This window comes from Lampetra fluviatilis, chromosome 66 (assembly GCF_964198595.1).
Source record: "Lampetra fluviatilis chromosome 66, kcLamFluv1.1, whole genome shotgun sequence".
NCBI classification, from domain to species: Eukaryota; Metazoa; Chordata; class Hyperoartia; order Petromyzontiformes; family Petromyzontidae; genus Lampetra; species Lampetra fluviatilis.
This window is the reverse complement of record NC_136340.1, coordinates 6354914-6368458: the sequence shown is the minus strand read 5'-3', so window position 1 is coordinate 6368458 and position 13545 is coordinate 6354914. Positions and strand designations below refer to the sequence as shown.

The 13545-nt window shown below is 47.8% G+C and overlaps 1 protein-coding gene across 1 annotated transcript; it reads left to right on the top strand.

The window, feature by feature from the left end:
- The first annotated feature begins 8708 nt into the window (after positions 1–8708).
- Positions 8709–9701, top strand: LOC144952130 (olfactory receptor 2M3-like). The gene has a single exon (XM_078882533.1). The coding sequence runs from the start codon at positions 8709–8711 to the stop codon at positions 9699–9701; it is 993 nt and encodes a 330-aa protein (XP_078738659.1).
- Positions 9702–13545: the final 3844 nt, after the last annotated feature.

The window sequence follows — 13545 nt, the reverse complement described above, 5'->3', positions numbered from 1 at the left end:
CACCGGAGCTTGCCAGGCCTGCCTCTATCTTCTACCACCGGAGCCTGCCAGGCCTACCCCTAGCGTCTCTACCACCAGAGCCTGCCACGCCTGCCCCAGGCGTCTCTACTACCGCTAAAAACGTGGAGCCGGAGGCGACGTGAACGATGTGTGGAGTCACTGGCGACCGGCCGGGGCCGAGACCAGCAAAATTCACTGCACTTGAGAGCCCGCTTTGACCACGTGCTTGTTGGATCCCAGATTCGAACTAAGGGCATCTCAGCGGGGCGAGGGGTTCAACCCTCTCTGATCCACCAGAAAACCTGGACACCTTTGTATCTAAATTTGTACTCGCTCGAAGTTGTAAATGTGTTTTCACGTAGCACGTGGGTTGAGGTGCATTCAGCGCGTATCTGCGCTGTGCTTGTTTGCGGCGGATGTAACGTTTTAGTCGCGTATCGCACGGTGAATGCTCTGTTTGCGTGGTCGCTGTGTTTCATTTTATTGGGTTTAGCTTTGTCGGTTCGGTGATGCATGTCACTTTTGCGAATAAGACTCCTATACCCTGTCGTTTCTACTCACCGTTGACACATTCACCCATCAACTCACCTACTCATTCACTCGCTCATTCACTCACTTTTCTGGATGAGTCTGCGCTGTCCTGGTCGCTTGAATTCCCAACCTGGTTACATAGAATCACATTGGACTTGCTCACTCACTCATCATCTCACTCTCACGATTTACACACTCACCCACCAACTCCCCTACTCGCTTATTAACTCACTCGCTCATTCACTCACTCTTCCGAATGATACTCCACTGTCCTTTTCTCTTGAATTCCCAATCTGGTTAAACATAATCACATTGAACTTGCTCACTCACTCATCATCTCACTCTCACCATTTAACAACTCACCTACCATCTCACCTATTCACTCATTCACTCGCTCGCTCATTCACTCGTTCACTCACTCGTTTCACCCACTCTTCCGAATGAGACTCAACTGTCTTGGTCTCTCGAGTTTTCACCCTACTTATACAACCATCGCCCCCTACTACTGGCAGTCTGATGCCCCTCCAGGTCCCGATTGTGAATGGGACTCATACTTATCCAAGAAAATACACTGACAACCTTTTTTATCTGAATTATTGTCAAATTGAATCACTGCTACATTTCGCTGTTGATGTATTGCATTATTGTCTTATGGCATCTGTATTGTCTGAAACCATTGTTACATTTGTAATGGTCTCAAAGATAGGCGCACACAACTTCTTGGGAGGCAACACTATTTATTAATCTTCTTGGTTTTTTCGGTAAAGTCACGTAGAAGGGAAATTATAAAATAATAAAAATAAAACATTTTATAATGTTTTATTTTTATTATTTTATTATTTCCCTTCTACGTGACTTTACCAAACGAACCAAGAAGATGAATCCCTGCAGTCGCGAAAGCTTTAAATCTAAACTATTTATTAACTCAACGTACACCTATTCTAACTAACACACACCATCTCTCACTAACACGGACTCTCGGATACCACTAGCGTGACCCAGCCAGGAGGGCTAGTGGCTGGTCCGCTGACTGGAGGCTTGACTCTTCACGAGGCGTCTTCACGATGCATCTTCATTCTTGACACGGGCAAACCTCGAGCCCGGTGAGGAGGCTGCTTATGTGGGCCTCGGTGTGCCCGGGCCCCACCCTGGCCACGCCTTCTTTCGAGAACCCTCTCGAAGCTGCTCGGCTGTCCACGTGGCCCCCCAAGGTGCTCCCCGGGCCCCCGGCCCCCACCTTGATCCGGTCACGTGTCCAGCCGGGTTCACTCAGAGTGCCCACGGCCTTACACAACCGCCATGGCCCTCACCCACGGCCTCCAGATCTCTGAACCGGCCCTGACGTCATTCCTGCCTCCAGACGGGATGACGTCATGTGCGTGTGTGTAGACCCGCGTGGTAGTGACGCTCCCCCGCATAGTGACGTCACACGTGTGAGTGTGTGTGTGTTCACAGTAGTGACGTTACAAGTCACTACACATTGAATCGTTGTCATATTGTTATTGGTATTGTGTTTAGCGCACTGCACTCTGAATATGGCGATCTAAGTTCGATATCCAGCCGTGGGTAACATCAGTGGCGACTGATATTCGGTTCAGCAGCGTCACCAGCCAATTGGGTACGGTATGACACGTGGCGTGTCCCGAAAAAAAATAACACGCATTGTGACGTCATTCATTTGAAAGAAACGATTGCACTTTTTCAACACGCGATCGCTTACACAGCTTGACTGTATATTTAACGAAATAACTGTTCAATGTGTTCACTGGCCGTGGTGGCACAAGTGGGCAGCGAAACGCGCTGTGAGCCTGGCCACGTGAGTTCGAGTCGTTTTCCACTGGCCATTGGTCGAACCGAGCCGGAACCAAACCGTGCTGCACGGTGAAGACACGGAGTCACACACCGCGTCATCTGCATATGTCTCGTTGCGTGCGCGCGTGTGTGGTGTCTGTGTGCAGTGCGTGAAACCACTTTAATCACAGTCGGGTATGCAACCATGTACGTTCCTGTAATGTCGGTGGGAGTTTCAGTAAAACAAAAACAAACATTCAAAGTGGCTTTACTTTTCTCATTCATGTATGCAGCTGAGAGGTGATGACGAGCTGTGCAACCGACTATCATCAGCATCAGAAGTCAGCATGACGGAAAATCATCGTCAACAGCAGCAGCATCAGCACAATGATCATTATTGAGCGAATACAAATTCTCTCTCTGCCTCTCCCTCTCTCTGTCGTTCGTTCGCGTTCCTCGGTGTGACGCAAAGCACCTCCCTCCCTTTCTCCCCCGCCCCCCCATTCACCCAACCCCTCCCCCCACTTCCTCCCCCCTCCCACCGCTATCAATTCCCTCTCCTACAACAGCCGCGTCACCGCCATTACCCCACGGGGCCACGTGCTCGCCTCGTCACCCTGGCTCGGTTCAAGTCGCCAATTAGCCACCGCTACCCGCATCGCCATTCTAGTCCCTCCCCTGGGGTCTGTGGGGTGGGTGAGGAGGATGGGGTGGGGTGGGTGGGGTGGGGGTAGTGGGTGAGGTGGGGTGGGTGGTGTGGGTGGGGTGGATGGGTGTGGGTTGGGAGGGTGGTGTGGATGGGTGGGGTGGGTGTGGGTGGGTGGAGTGGGTGAGTGAGTGAGTGGTCAGGGGGTGGAGGGACAGAGAGGGAGGGGGGGCAGGGGGGACCTGATCCCAGGGCGACGTGAGTTTTGCGCGGTGTTTATTTTCGGGGCGAGTCAAGGATATAAAAAGGGGGTGGTGGTTGACCGGTAGGTGGACAGATTGACGGGAGGCAGATTGACTCGTCAGTTGCACGTTCACTTTGCTGCTGCTGCTGCTGGTGCTGCCCGGTGTTTCGTGGGGACAGGAATCGCCCGGGTGCAGGTGAAGTATCGACTTTGTCGACCGCAGTGAAGGAATCCACGCGTCGCCTGTCAATCTGTGTCCTGTCAATCTGTGTCCTGTCAATCTGTCTCCTCTCAATTCTGTCTTAAGTCAATGTGTCTCCTGTCAATCTGTCTCCTGCCTATCTGTCTCCTGTCAATCTATATCAGGTCGATCTGCATCACTAATCTGGACCCATCAATCAGTATCGGCAACATTCAATCTGACTCCAGTTATTCTCTCGCGTTGCCGACCGTTTTTTCTCAATAACGTTGCAAGGCGTCCTACGACATTGCAAAGAGTGCCTCGGTGTGAATGCAATGATGCAGATTTTAAAAAAGCGACCTCATATCAAGAATTGGTGTGGTGGAATGGTGGTAGAGTGGTTCGTGCAAAGAGCTATAAACTGAACCAAGCCTAATATAATGCTCAGAAGAAATATTAAACCGACTCACGACTACGCTCCCCGGTTTGTATGCATGTACGTTTGCATGTTGAACTTCTTTCACGCCGTACATAGCCAACCATGCTAAATGAAGGTCTGGCGGAAGGACGACAGACTAAACACAAAAATCAGTTCGAAAGAAATTAGTCTTTAAATCTAGATTTAAAAGTGCATAGCTCCAGTGGCTTCATAATATCAGAAGGAAGAGATTTGCAGATGGCCGCAGATGCGCATCTGAAAGCGCCACGCAATGCCGTGATCGTTTTTGTGCGTTGGTTAGCCATAACCCTCTGCTGCGAGGATGACCGTAGTTGTATGCTCCTTAACGAGATCCGTAACGTATTGTGGTTCATATGTGGCAAGCACTGCAATATCCCAACATGCCCATCCAGTGCTCGCCCAGCTGCATTGCCTTCCGATTGCGGTACGAATACATTTTAAGGTCGCACTCATTGCACACAGAGTGCTTGCCACGAATGAACAACGATGCCTCGATGATCTCGTTTGCGTGATATAAACCATCACGCAAACTCCGGTCATACTCGCAGCAGCGGCTTTTGGCTGGTCATCGAACAAAGAACCACATCGCGCGGCACTTTCAGATACGCTTCGGCGGTTGTGTGGAACGCTCTTCCCCTTCCGATATTAGGAAGCCATTGGATTAATATTCCTAGGTTTTTTTCGGTAAAGTCACGTAGGTAAAAAATTAAAATTAGAATTAATTAAAGTAAAATAAAAATAAAATAAAAATCACGACGTTTCGGAGGCAACACAAGCTTCCGTCTTCAGGTGGAACCGTCACAGCACGATTGCTGTATCAAGTAAGACATATTCCAAGAAAACCGTCCTTGTATAAATACTGGTTGAGGGTGGGTGGAGCCAAGGCAGTCACCTGGATCGGAGTTTTGTATTATTATTATTGTGAGGTTGGTGCATTGGATTTATGAATTTTTAAGAAATCATCTACTAGATTAAAAAAAAACTAATTTCTTTAGAATGGCTTTATGTGTTTAGTTTCTGGTCCTTCCCTCGCACATGCGAATATCACGGTCTGGGTACGTACGGTTCGCAAAAAGTTCACACGTAATAAGTGCGACCTTATAATGTAATTGTTCGGCAACCGGAAGCCAATGCAGCTCTGCGAGCACTGGATGGACACAGTCGAATCTTGCAGTACCCATCACGACACGTGCCAGATAATGTTTGTACACGCTGCAGCGTGGTAATGTTTTTTATTTTATTTGTCAGATGTCCCGTAGAGTAGCGAGTTGCAATAATTCGAGCCCGGTCGATACTAAGCTGCACACCACCATGTTTGGCTATGTCACGATTCAATAGTGGTCGAATGTTTCGTAGAGCCCCTGACGTGACAATTTCAGGACCTGGCTATATTTGGCACGTGGTGATCAAACGACATATTGCACTCGATTATGGTGCCCGAGGTTCTTTAGATGCAACTAGAAAAAGGTGATCATGTAATCAGTTTTCGCCCGAACCCCGAGCTTCCAACCGGCAGAGCCCGTAATTGTTCTGCATTAAGCGGCGACTCGTTTCGTGCAAGCCACGAGTGCACCGTTCGAATCGCAGTCGCAATCGGTCGAGAAATGCACCCTCATCGGGTGTGTTTCCTGAAGACCTTGATTTGAATGTTTCGTGACTGCAGGGATCCATACTCTTTGGTTCTTTCGGTAAAGCCACGTAAAATGGAAATAATAAAATAATAAAAATAAAACATCATAAAATAATTATCACGACGTTTCGGCCACAACGCAAGCAGCCGTCCTCAGGTGAAGACCAGGTCTGTCGGGGAAACTCATTCAGACGCTGTCTCCCCGACAGACCTGGTCTTCACCTGAGGACGGCTGCTTGCGTTGTGGCCGAAACGTCGTGAGAATTATTTTATGATGTTTTATTTTATTATTTTATTATTTCCATTCTACGTGACTTTACCGAAAGAACCAAGAAGATGAATCCCTGCAGTCACGAAAGCTTTAAATCGAAATTTGGATCCATTTTCTTTGGTTATTTTGGTAAAGTCACGTAGGTATAAAATCATCTCCAGTTTCTCTTCAATCTCCCACTCCCAGCTCCGTCCACTCCCCCCCCCCCCCCCAGACATTTTGTCGTTGCTCGCCCTTTAATCCCTTCTAGCTGCTTTTCACTCGGCAGCGATCCACTCCCCCTACCCCACACCCCCCTCTCTGTCTCTCCTCCCTGGCTCCCCCCCCCCTCTCTTACCTATATAGCCTCTTGTTACAGCAGCCCTTTTGCCCACTTCAGAAATTGTTTCTTGTTGTGGTTGTCCCACCTGATGACGGACGCTTGTGTTGCGCCCGAAACGTCGTGATTAAATTTATTTTGTTTTTATTTCATACCTACGTGACTTTACCGAAATAAGATTCCTGTCACCCCCCTGTACGAGTCTTGTTCGTGTGTGCCCTCTCCCTGACGCTCTGTCACCAGGTGGGTCGATTGGTGCATCGCGTTCTTGTTCGTACTTCTATCGTCGATACGAAAACGAAATGTATCGTAATTGAGATACAATCGTGCATAATTATTCAAATGTATTTTCGTAATATATTTTAAAAATCAATCGTTCCATATTAAATCATCAGTTTATGCAATAATCAGTCTCTCTACGTATTCGCCATCCTTTCGCAACGAAAGTTCCTGCTAGTTATGCAGAATATTATCTCCATCACACGCTGGTCAGCGCTGGTTGGTGGTGCAGGTGGGGTGCATAGATGCACCGTCCAACGATGTGTATTTCTGCACTGCCCCATACTGTTCAACACGCCGGTTCCGCAGCGGTCACACCTCTTAGCCCGTTTTCTGTGCACGGAGATAGTCCGCCGAACATCATCCAGACTCAATCCTGCTCAGCTTGCGAAATCTGTCCAATTCGGGGGTTGCATTCCGGATATATTTGTTCCCAACGTCTCTAAAACTGCTGTGGGTTAGATTCAGTGGTCACGTTTCCTTTGTACTCTGCGCATACAGCTAGCTCTCGTTTCACGCGAGGGTTGTGTTCATAAAAAAGAAGCAAATTCGCGCTAATTAAAACGTACATTTCCCATAACAAATACATGGAATGGTTCGGGTTAGGGAGAGCACACCATCGAATATCATACTTACATCGACTCATTTCACTGATTAGAGTAACACATTATGTGTACGATACTACCGTGCACGTATTAAAGATAGTAACGGCCAATTTTACGGAGTGGGGAGTGGTCGGAGTTGCAGGATACAAAGGGGCGGTAGGGGTTGTTTCCAGAATGGCGCGCAAGAAGGGAGATTTGTATACTCTTTGGTTCTTTCGGCAAAGTCACGTAGGTATAAAGAAAATTAAATCACGACGTTTCGATTGCAACACAAGCAATCATCATCAGGTGGGAAAACCACAGCAAGAATAATTTTTTTGCTGAAAAAGGGAGATTATGATTCTTCTGCCCACGCTTGTGGTTGTTGTCATATTGCTGCACCTCAGCCGGCATCTCGGCTGAACTATGCTGCCTCCCTGACTAACAATGACCTCGCAAGCGCGTCCCATACACCTTGGCCCAACGCACTGGAGCACGTTGCTTTAATGATAGTGCACGTATGATGAAAAGAAGTGTAACTTAATCGAACGTGTTCTTTCAAAATCGCGTTAAGCAAAGGCGCGTGATACGCGAAGCGATTTTGCATTATGATGTGCGCGGGGCTAAGTAAGATAATACAAAAGTAAAATTGTACATTAACTTACAAATATACATTTTGACAAAAAATGTGTAACGTGACTTTTCGAAAGGAAGGTGGTCTAGTTTAAGCACGGAGAGGTAACACGAGAAAATGTGCACAAAATGTGAATAAATGTAAAGAAAATGGATGAACATGTCGAGAAACACAAACTCAAACAATGAACATTACTGGGGTTCAGGTCGAGGCCTATTCATAGCATTTCCTTTAAACTCACCAATGGTTCGGGAAGCATTTTAGACGCAAGCGGGAGGCCAAGTGATTCCCAAAAGCGAGGGGCGTGAATTCAGAATAATTCCAGACCCAGAAGCCTTGAATTATAATCTCAGGATGCAAGGCACGTTGAATGCGGTTTGCACGAATTAGATTTTGAGGGTTTGGAGTTATTTCATTCGGTGCATGTTGTTGTAGCATTGTTTGCTGCATTATGATTCTGGCGACTGCATTTGCTTCACATCGTGTCGCTGATGGGATACGTGAATAGTTGAGGTTAAAGAGTTTATCTAATTCGCTGCAGTGTTCGTGATTAGTAAGTTATTGTTAGTAGAGTTACCATGTTAATTGCGTTGTTACTATTTTCTGCTGCTAATAATATTGCGGTATGTTTATATTACATAGTGGTCTGGTGTAAAATGGAATAAAATGGACGATTTTGGCAAGAAGAACGAGTGGTGATGTTATCTGTGACCGCCGGGGGGCGCTAGAGGAACCGGAAGTACCAGTAGGGGGATCTGTGAAGGACAGATGCACGACCACGCCGACTGAGAGGCTTAGTGCGATGCACCCTGCTTTGTAATGATCTACCTATCGCGTGCCCATGAGCTCCATCTGCACGGTGGATCTCTCTCCGGCATATTCCCCTCCCTTGGCAGGCACTATGTAGTTATTCTCCACTAGTGGCCATCAGATGATGTGCACGAATAATAAATAATCGATTCTCACATGGATTGTGAGATGCGTGAATTGGTCCATACATTGCACTTCCCATCAACACCATCACTGCAGCACGAGTCTTGTTATTTTCACGATCTCTCACTGTGAACCCTCCTCCCCACCCTTCTGTACGTTCCACAATCTCTCCCCCCACCCTCCCCTCCCAGAATCTCACCCGGCTATGGCAACAAGCGCCTCTTCAAACGTCTCCTTGGTCATGAACGACCTCATCCTCATGGCGACCCCATTTCGAGAGCCACCCAGCGTCAAGTTCGTGGCGTTCTTCTTCACCCTGGCCATGTTCACCGCGGCCCTCATGGGCAACTGCCTCCTGAGCCTCATCATCCTTCGAGATCATCAGCTGCACAAGGCAATGTACGTGCTCATGGCCACGCTTTCGCTCACCGACATCATCTCGGCACTCAGCATCCTGCCCCGGTTCATGCAGAATGTCACGTCCTTCAACTACATCAGCCTGCGCGAGTGCATGGCGCAGATGTTTTTCCTGCACCTGGCCATCAGAATGCAGAGCTTCACCCTCACCATCATGTCCGTCGACCGCTACCTGGCCATTGGCTACCCACTCAGGTACCACTCGCTCATGTCCTGCCGCAAGGCCATCGTGGCCTTTATTGCCGTGATGGCATCGTGCGTTCTCATGTGCCTGGGCAACTTCAGTGTCGTGGTCCCCCTCAACTACTGCAAGCCGCCGGTGATAGTCGCTCCGTACTGCGACTACCTCGTAGTTCTCTTCTTGTCATGCGGGGACGTGAGCGGTCCCGTGGCCTATGCCCAAGCAACGCTGGTCATCATTATGGTGCTTCCCCCGTGCGTGATAATCCTCATGTACGCACTCATCCTCTACGAGTGCCGAAAGCCAGGACTCCGCAGCGGTCAGAGAAAAGCGCTGAAGACTTGCGGCACTCACTTCTTGGTGGTCTCCATCTTTTTCTCCGCCATTTTCTTCTCGTACACCAGCGGCTTCTCGTTTCTGGATTCGCTCCCCAGGCCGCTGCACTACGCCCTCCAGACGGCGCAGTACGTGTTCCCGCCCGTGCTGAACCCTGTCATTTACGGCCTTCGAACAGCAGAAATTAGGCGCAGTTTCAGCAGGCAGTTACGTAGAAAGGTGGTGGGCGGACATGCAGAGAGCTCGGGGAATGCAGGGCACTGAACTATTAAAGATATCGGGATCCGAGATATTTATGAATCCAAACAGCCACCGGTGATTGTACCTGGTTATTAAATGTTGCTAGGCAATAGTCTCAGCTCTGTCACCAGTGACCACGTGAAAATAACAACGGCATTACATTTGGTTCCAGCACCCATTGCATCACCAACCAACACCGGCCAATGATCTTGAAGCAAAGTTAAGCAAGCCCCATAACTGACACGGTGTCGAGAGGTCTTCATCCAGTAGTTGATTGAAAAATGTACTCTTAATTCTAAAAAATATAAAAGTACAATATAACGATTTTAGATGTTGAAGTGTCGCTTTTTTCATAAAGTATTCCCTCTTTAAGCTTGATTTTAAGCTTTCATGACTGCAGGAATCCATACTCTTTGGTTCTTTCGGTAAAGTCACGTAGATAGAAAAAATAATAGATCACGACGTTTAGATCGCCACAAAAGCAATCGTCTTCACGTGGGAGACGATTGCTTGTGTGGCGATCAAAACGTCGTGATCTATTATTTTTTCTACCTACGTGACTTTACCGAAAGAGCCAAAGAGTATGGATTCCCTCTTTAATCACAAACTTGCTATCTGAAATTTAGGCTATGCGTAAATAGCATATGGAACTCACCACAAGTGCATCGAAAGGGAGCGTGAAAGTGACGAGATGAAGTGATACGAGAGAATGTGATGTGAGAAAGTGATGAGATCACTTGATGAGAGATAAAGTGATGTGAGGAGTTGGTGAGAGATAAAGTATTCTTAGGTTTTTTCGGTAAAGTCACGTAGGTAAAACATCAAAATTAATGAAAAAAAAAAAATCACGACGTTTCGGAGGCAACACAAGTCTCCGTCATCAGGTGGGACCGTCACAGCCGAATTAGCTGCATCAAGTGACTTGTGTTGCCTCCGAAACGTCGTGATTTTTGTTTTTTTATTTTTATTTTATTTTCATTAATTTTGATGTTTTACCTACGTGACTTTACCGAAAAAACCTAAGAATATGATTCCTTGCAGTCACGAAAGCTTCAAATCTAGAGAGATAAAGTGATAAGATAAATTGATGAGACAGAATGTGATGTGATACATTGATGAGGGATAACGGGATGAGATGAAGTGATGCGAGAAAGTGATGAAATGAAGTAACGATTTAAAGTGATGGGATAAAATGATGGGCGAGAAAGCCTATTTACGTATTTATTCAAAGAAATTAATAGAAAATGGAATTAATTCACAGGAATTCGGATAGATTTTCGTAGGCCAATTACCCACAAAATTAGATTTTCACGAGTATCTTTGGAGCGTATCCCTCGCGAATAACGAGGGAATGCCGCACGTGTGCACACAGAATAAGGGTAGGAGGTTATGTTCGGCACATGAAGTAACGTGGCCACTGTCGTGTATGCATCTTACACATAACAGATCATAAGATAGTGTTTTAACAATACTGTATAGGGTCAACGTGTGTATGGATGGTGTATCAGTAAATCTACAAAAATGTTTTACCGTGTAACTAATATACAAAATTAAAAAAAGGCAAACCACAAACGCAAATGCGACTGAGGTTCATTTTTGAGAATGTTTGGTTGAAATAAATAAATGCACCTATTTTACCCACGACTGGAGGTGACTGGGTGGCTTAGGTTGCCACAGTCGCGAGATGTTAACTGCCTCGTCTGGTATGCAGGTCTCATGGGTTCAATCCCGATCCTGATGCCTACATATTTGGAGTTTGCATGTTCTCCCCATGGTCACGTGGACTTGTTGCCAGATCCTCCGGTTTCCCCCTCCACATTCACATGCCGACGACAAGCAACTTTACATCCATACGAAAGATGACTCGTGGGTCTCCACATTAAAGAATACATATTTAACTGGTTACAGTAACATATCATATTGACAATACTCCCATACGTGAATTAAAGATGGTAACAGCCTATTTATAACAAAAAAAAGGTAAAACAAAAAGATGTTTAACACGTAGTGAGATGCTTAGCGGATATATTGAGAGACAAGTTTGTGCACAAGAAGAAGTTCACGTGGACAAAAGCTTCAAAATGGCGCGCGAGAAGGAGATGATTCTGCCCTCGCTCGTGGTTGTCTTACTTCTTGCACCTCAGGCAGCATCGCTACTGAACTTTACCGCCCGACGAACTATTTGCTTGCAGCGCGTTCCCTTCACCATGGCCAAACGCGCCGGAGTGCGTTGCTTCAATAATAGTGTGCGCGACATGAAAACAAGTGTAAATTAATATAACATTGCTTTGTCGAAATTGCGTTACTTAAGCGCGCGGCTGTATTAATGTGTTTATTTGTCAGTGATGTGAATGTGATTTTGCGTGCCAGCGTGCGAGAGTTTTTTTTGTATGTGTGCGTTACGCGTCTGTACCTGTCGTGTACAATGCAGGTTTCAATTGGGGCTCGCTAACAAGTCTGTTAACAGGCGGCTCTACGGGGCAAAACGTTTCGTCGCCTATTTGTGACAGTGCGTGTCTGTGCGTGGTGCGAGTCGTAGGCAGTCCCTCGGGGTTCGAGGATCACGTCCATCAGGTTTGGTGGTGGCTCTTGACGTGGCTGAGGAGTCCAATTCTGAATGGGAAGATCTTTGGGATCTTTGTGTTTGCAACAGTGCGTCTCTCACTATGTTACAGGGGAGCGGTAGTCGTCGAGTAAGGCACGTTACACAAAGCAGATCACAAGCCAGTTGGGCATTGGGGGCGCCACACCAGAGGTCGCAACCGGGTACCCGATACCCGTACCCTACCCGATACCCGGCTACCCGTACCCGGCCGGGTACGGGTATGGGTACCCGTTTGCGACCCTGGTGCGGCCGGGTACGGGTACGGGTAAGGAATCAAAACCCGTTTGCGACCTCTGATCCGCAGTGCCGGCGTTGGCTTCCTTTACCTTTCCATTTTTGGTTGCGATCCGCTTTGGCATCGAGTTCGTTGGGTCTCGGAGTGGGCCCGGGGGCTGGTGGATGCAGCGGCGCCACCCCTAGGCGGTCGGCAGTCTGCTGCCTCATCCCAGTGTTTGAAGGCTGATTTTTTTCTGCGTTTTCTATGACGACTCGAGGGTGCCCTTGAGCCACGTGCTTTGTCCTCCCATCGTCCGCTGACACTTTGGAGAGCTGGGAGAAAAGGGATCTGACGGGGAAGGCGCTTCACCTGGATGCGGATGCAGTGGTCGGTCCATCGAAGGATTATCTTCAATGCTGGTGGTGTCGGCTTAGAGGGGGACACTCGGCACTTGTGCAGCGATCTTCCCACTTGATCGTGGGGCGAGCGTTGTGTAAGCGATTGTGTACAAGTTTGGGTGGGTGTGCGTGCATGTGTGTGTGCGTTTGCGGTAGTTTAGCGGTTAGCGCTACGCTGCTCAACGAACCCGGCGACCCGAGTTCGATTCCCGCTCACGGCCAACACCGGTGACGATTATCTGGAACGGTCATGGGCCTCCCTTAGGTCGACTCAGCCTCAAATGAGTACCTGGTGGGGTGTGTAGTAAACATCGCCACTGGGGAGACAAATGCGGCCGGGCGTGGTGCTGGCCACCCACCCCCACGTGTGCAACAGTGCCGTCCTTCATAGGTGCTGCTCGCTAACAGCACTTTGCCCTAACAGTCCGTGCAGGCTATCCGGGGGATCTTTGTGTTTGCGAAAGTGCGTCTCTCACGTTCTGCGTTACAGGGAAGCCATATAAGTCTATAAAGGCACCTTACACATAGTAGATCACAAGCCAGTTGGTTAGCAATACATGGTCAACGTGTGTGTGTGGGTGTCGTTCATGTAAATCGGGCAAAGAAATAGATTACCCCCTCGCTAATATAAAAAATAAAAAGTAATAT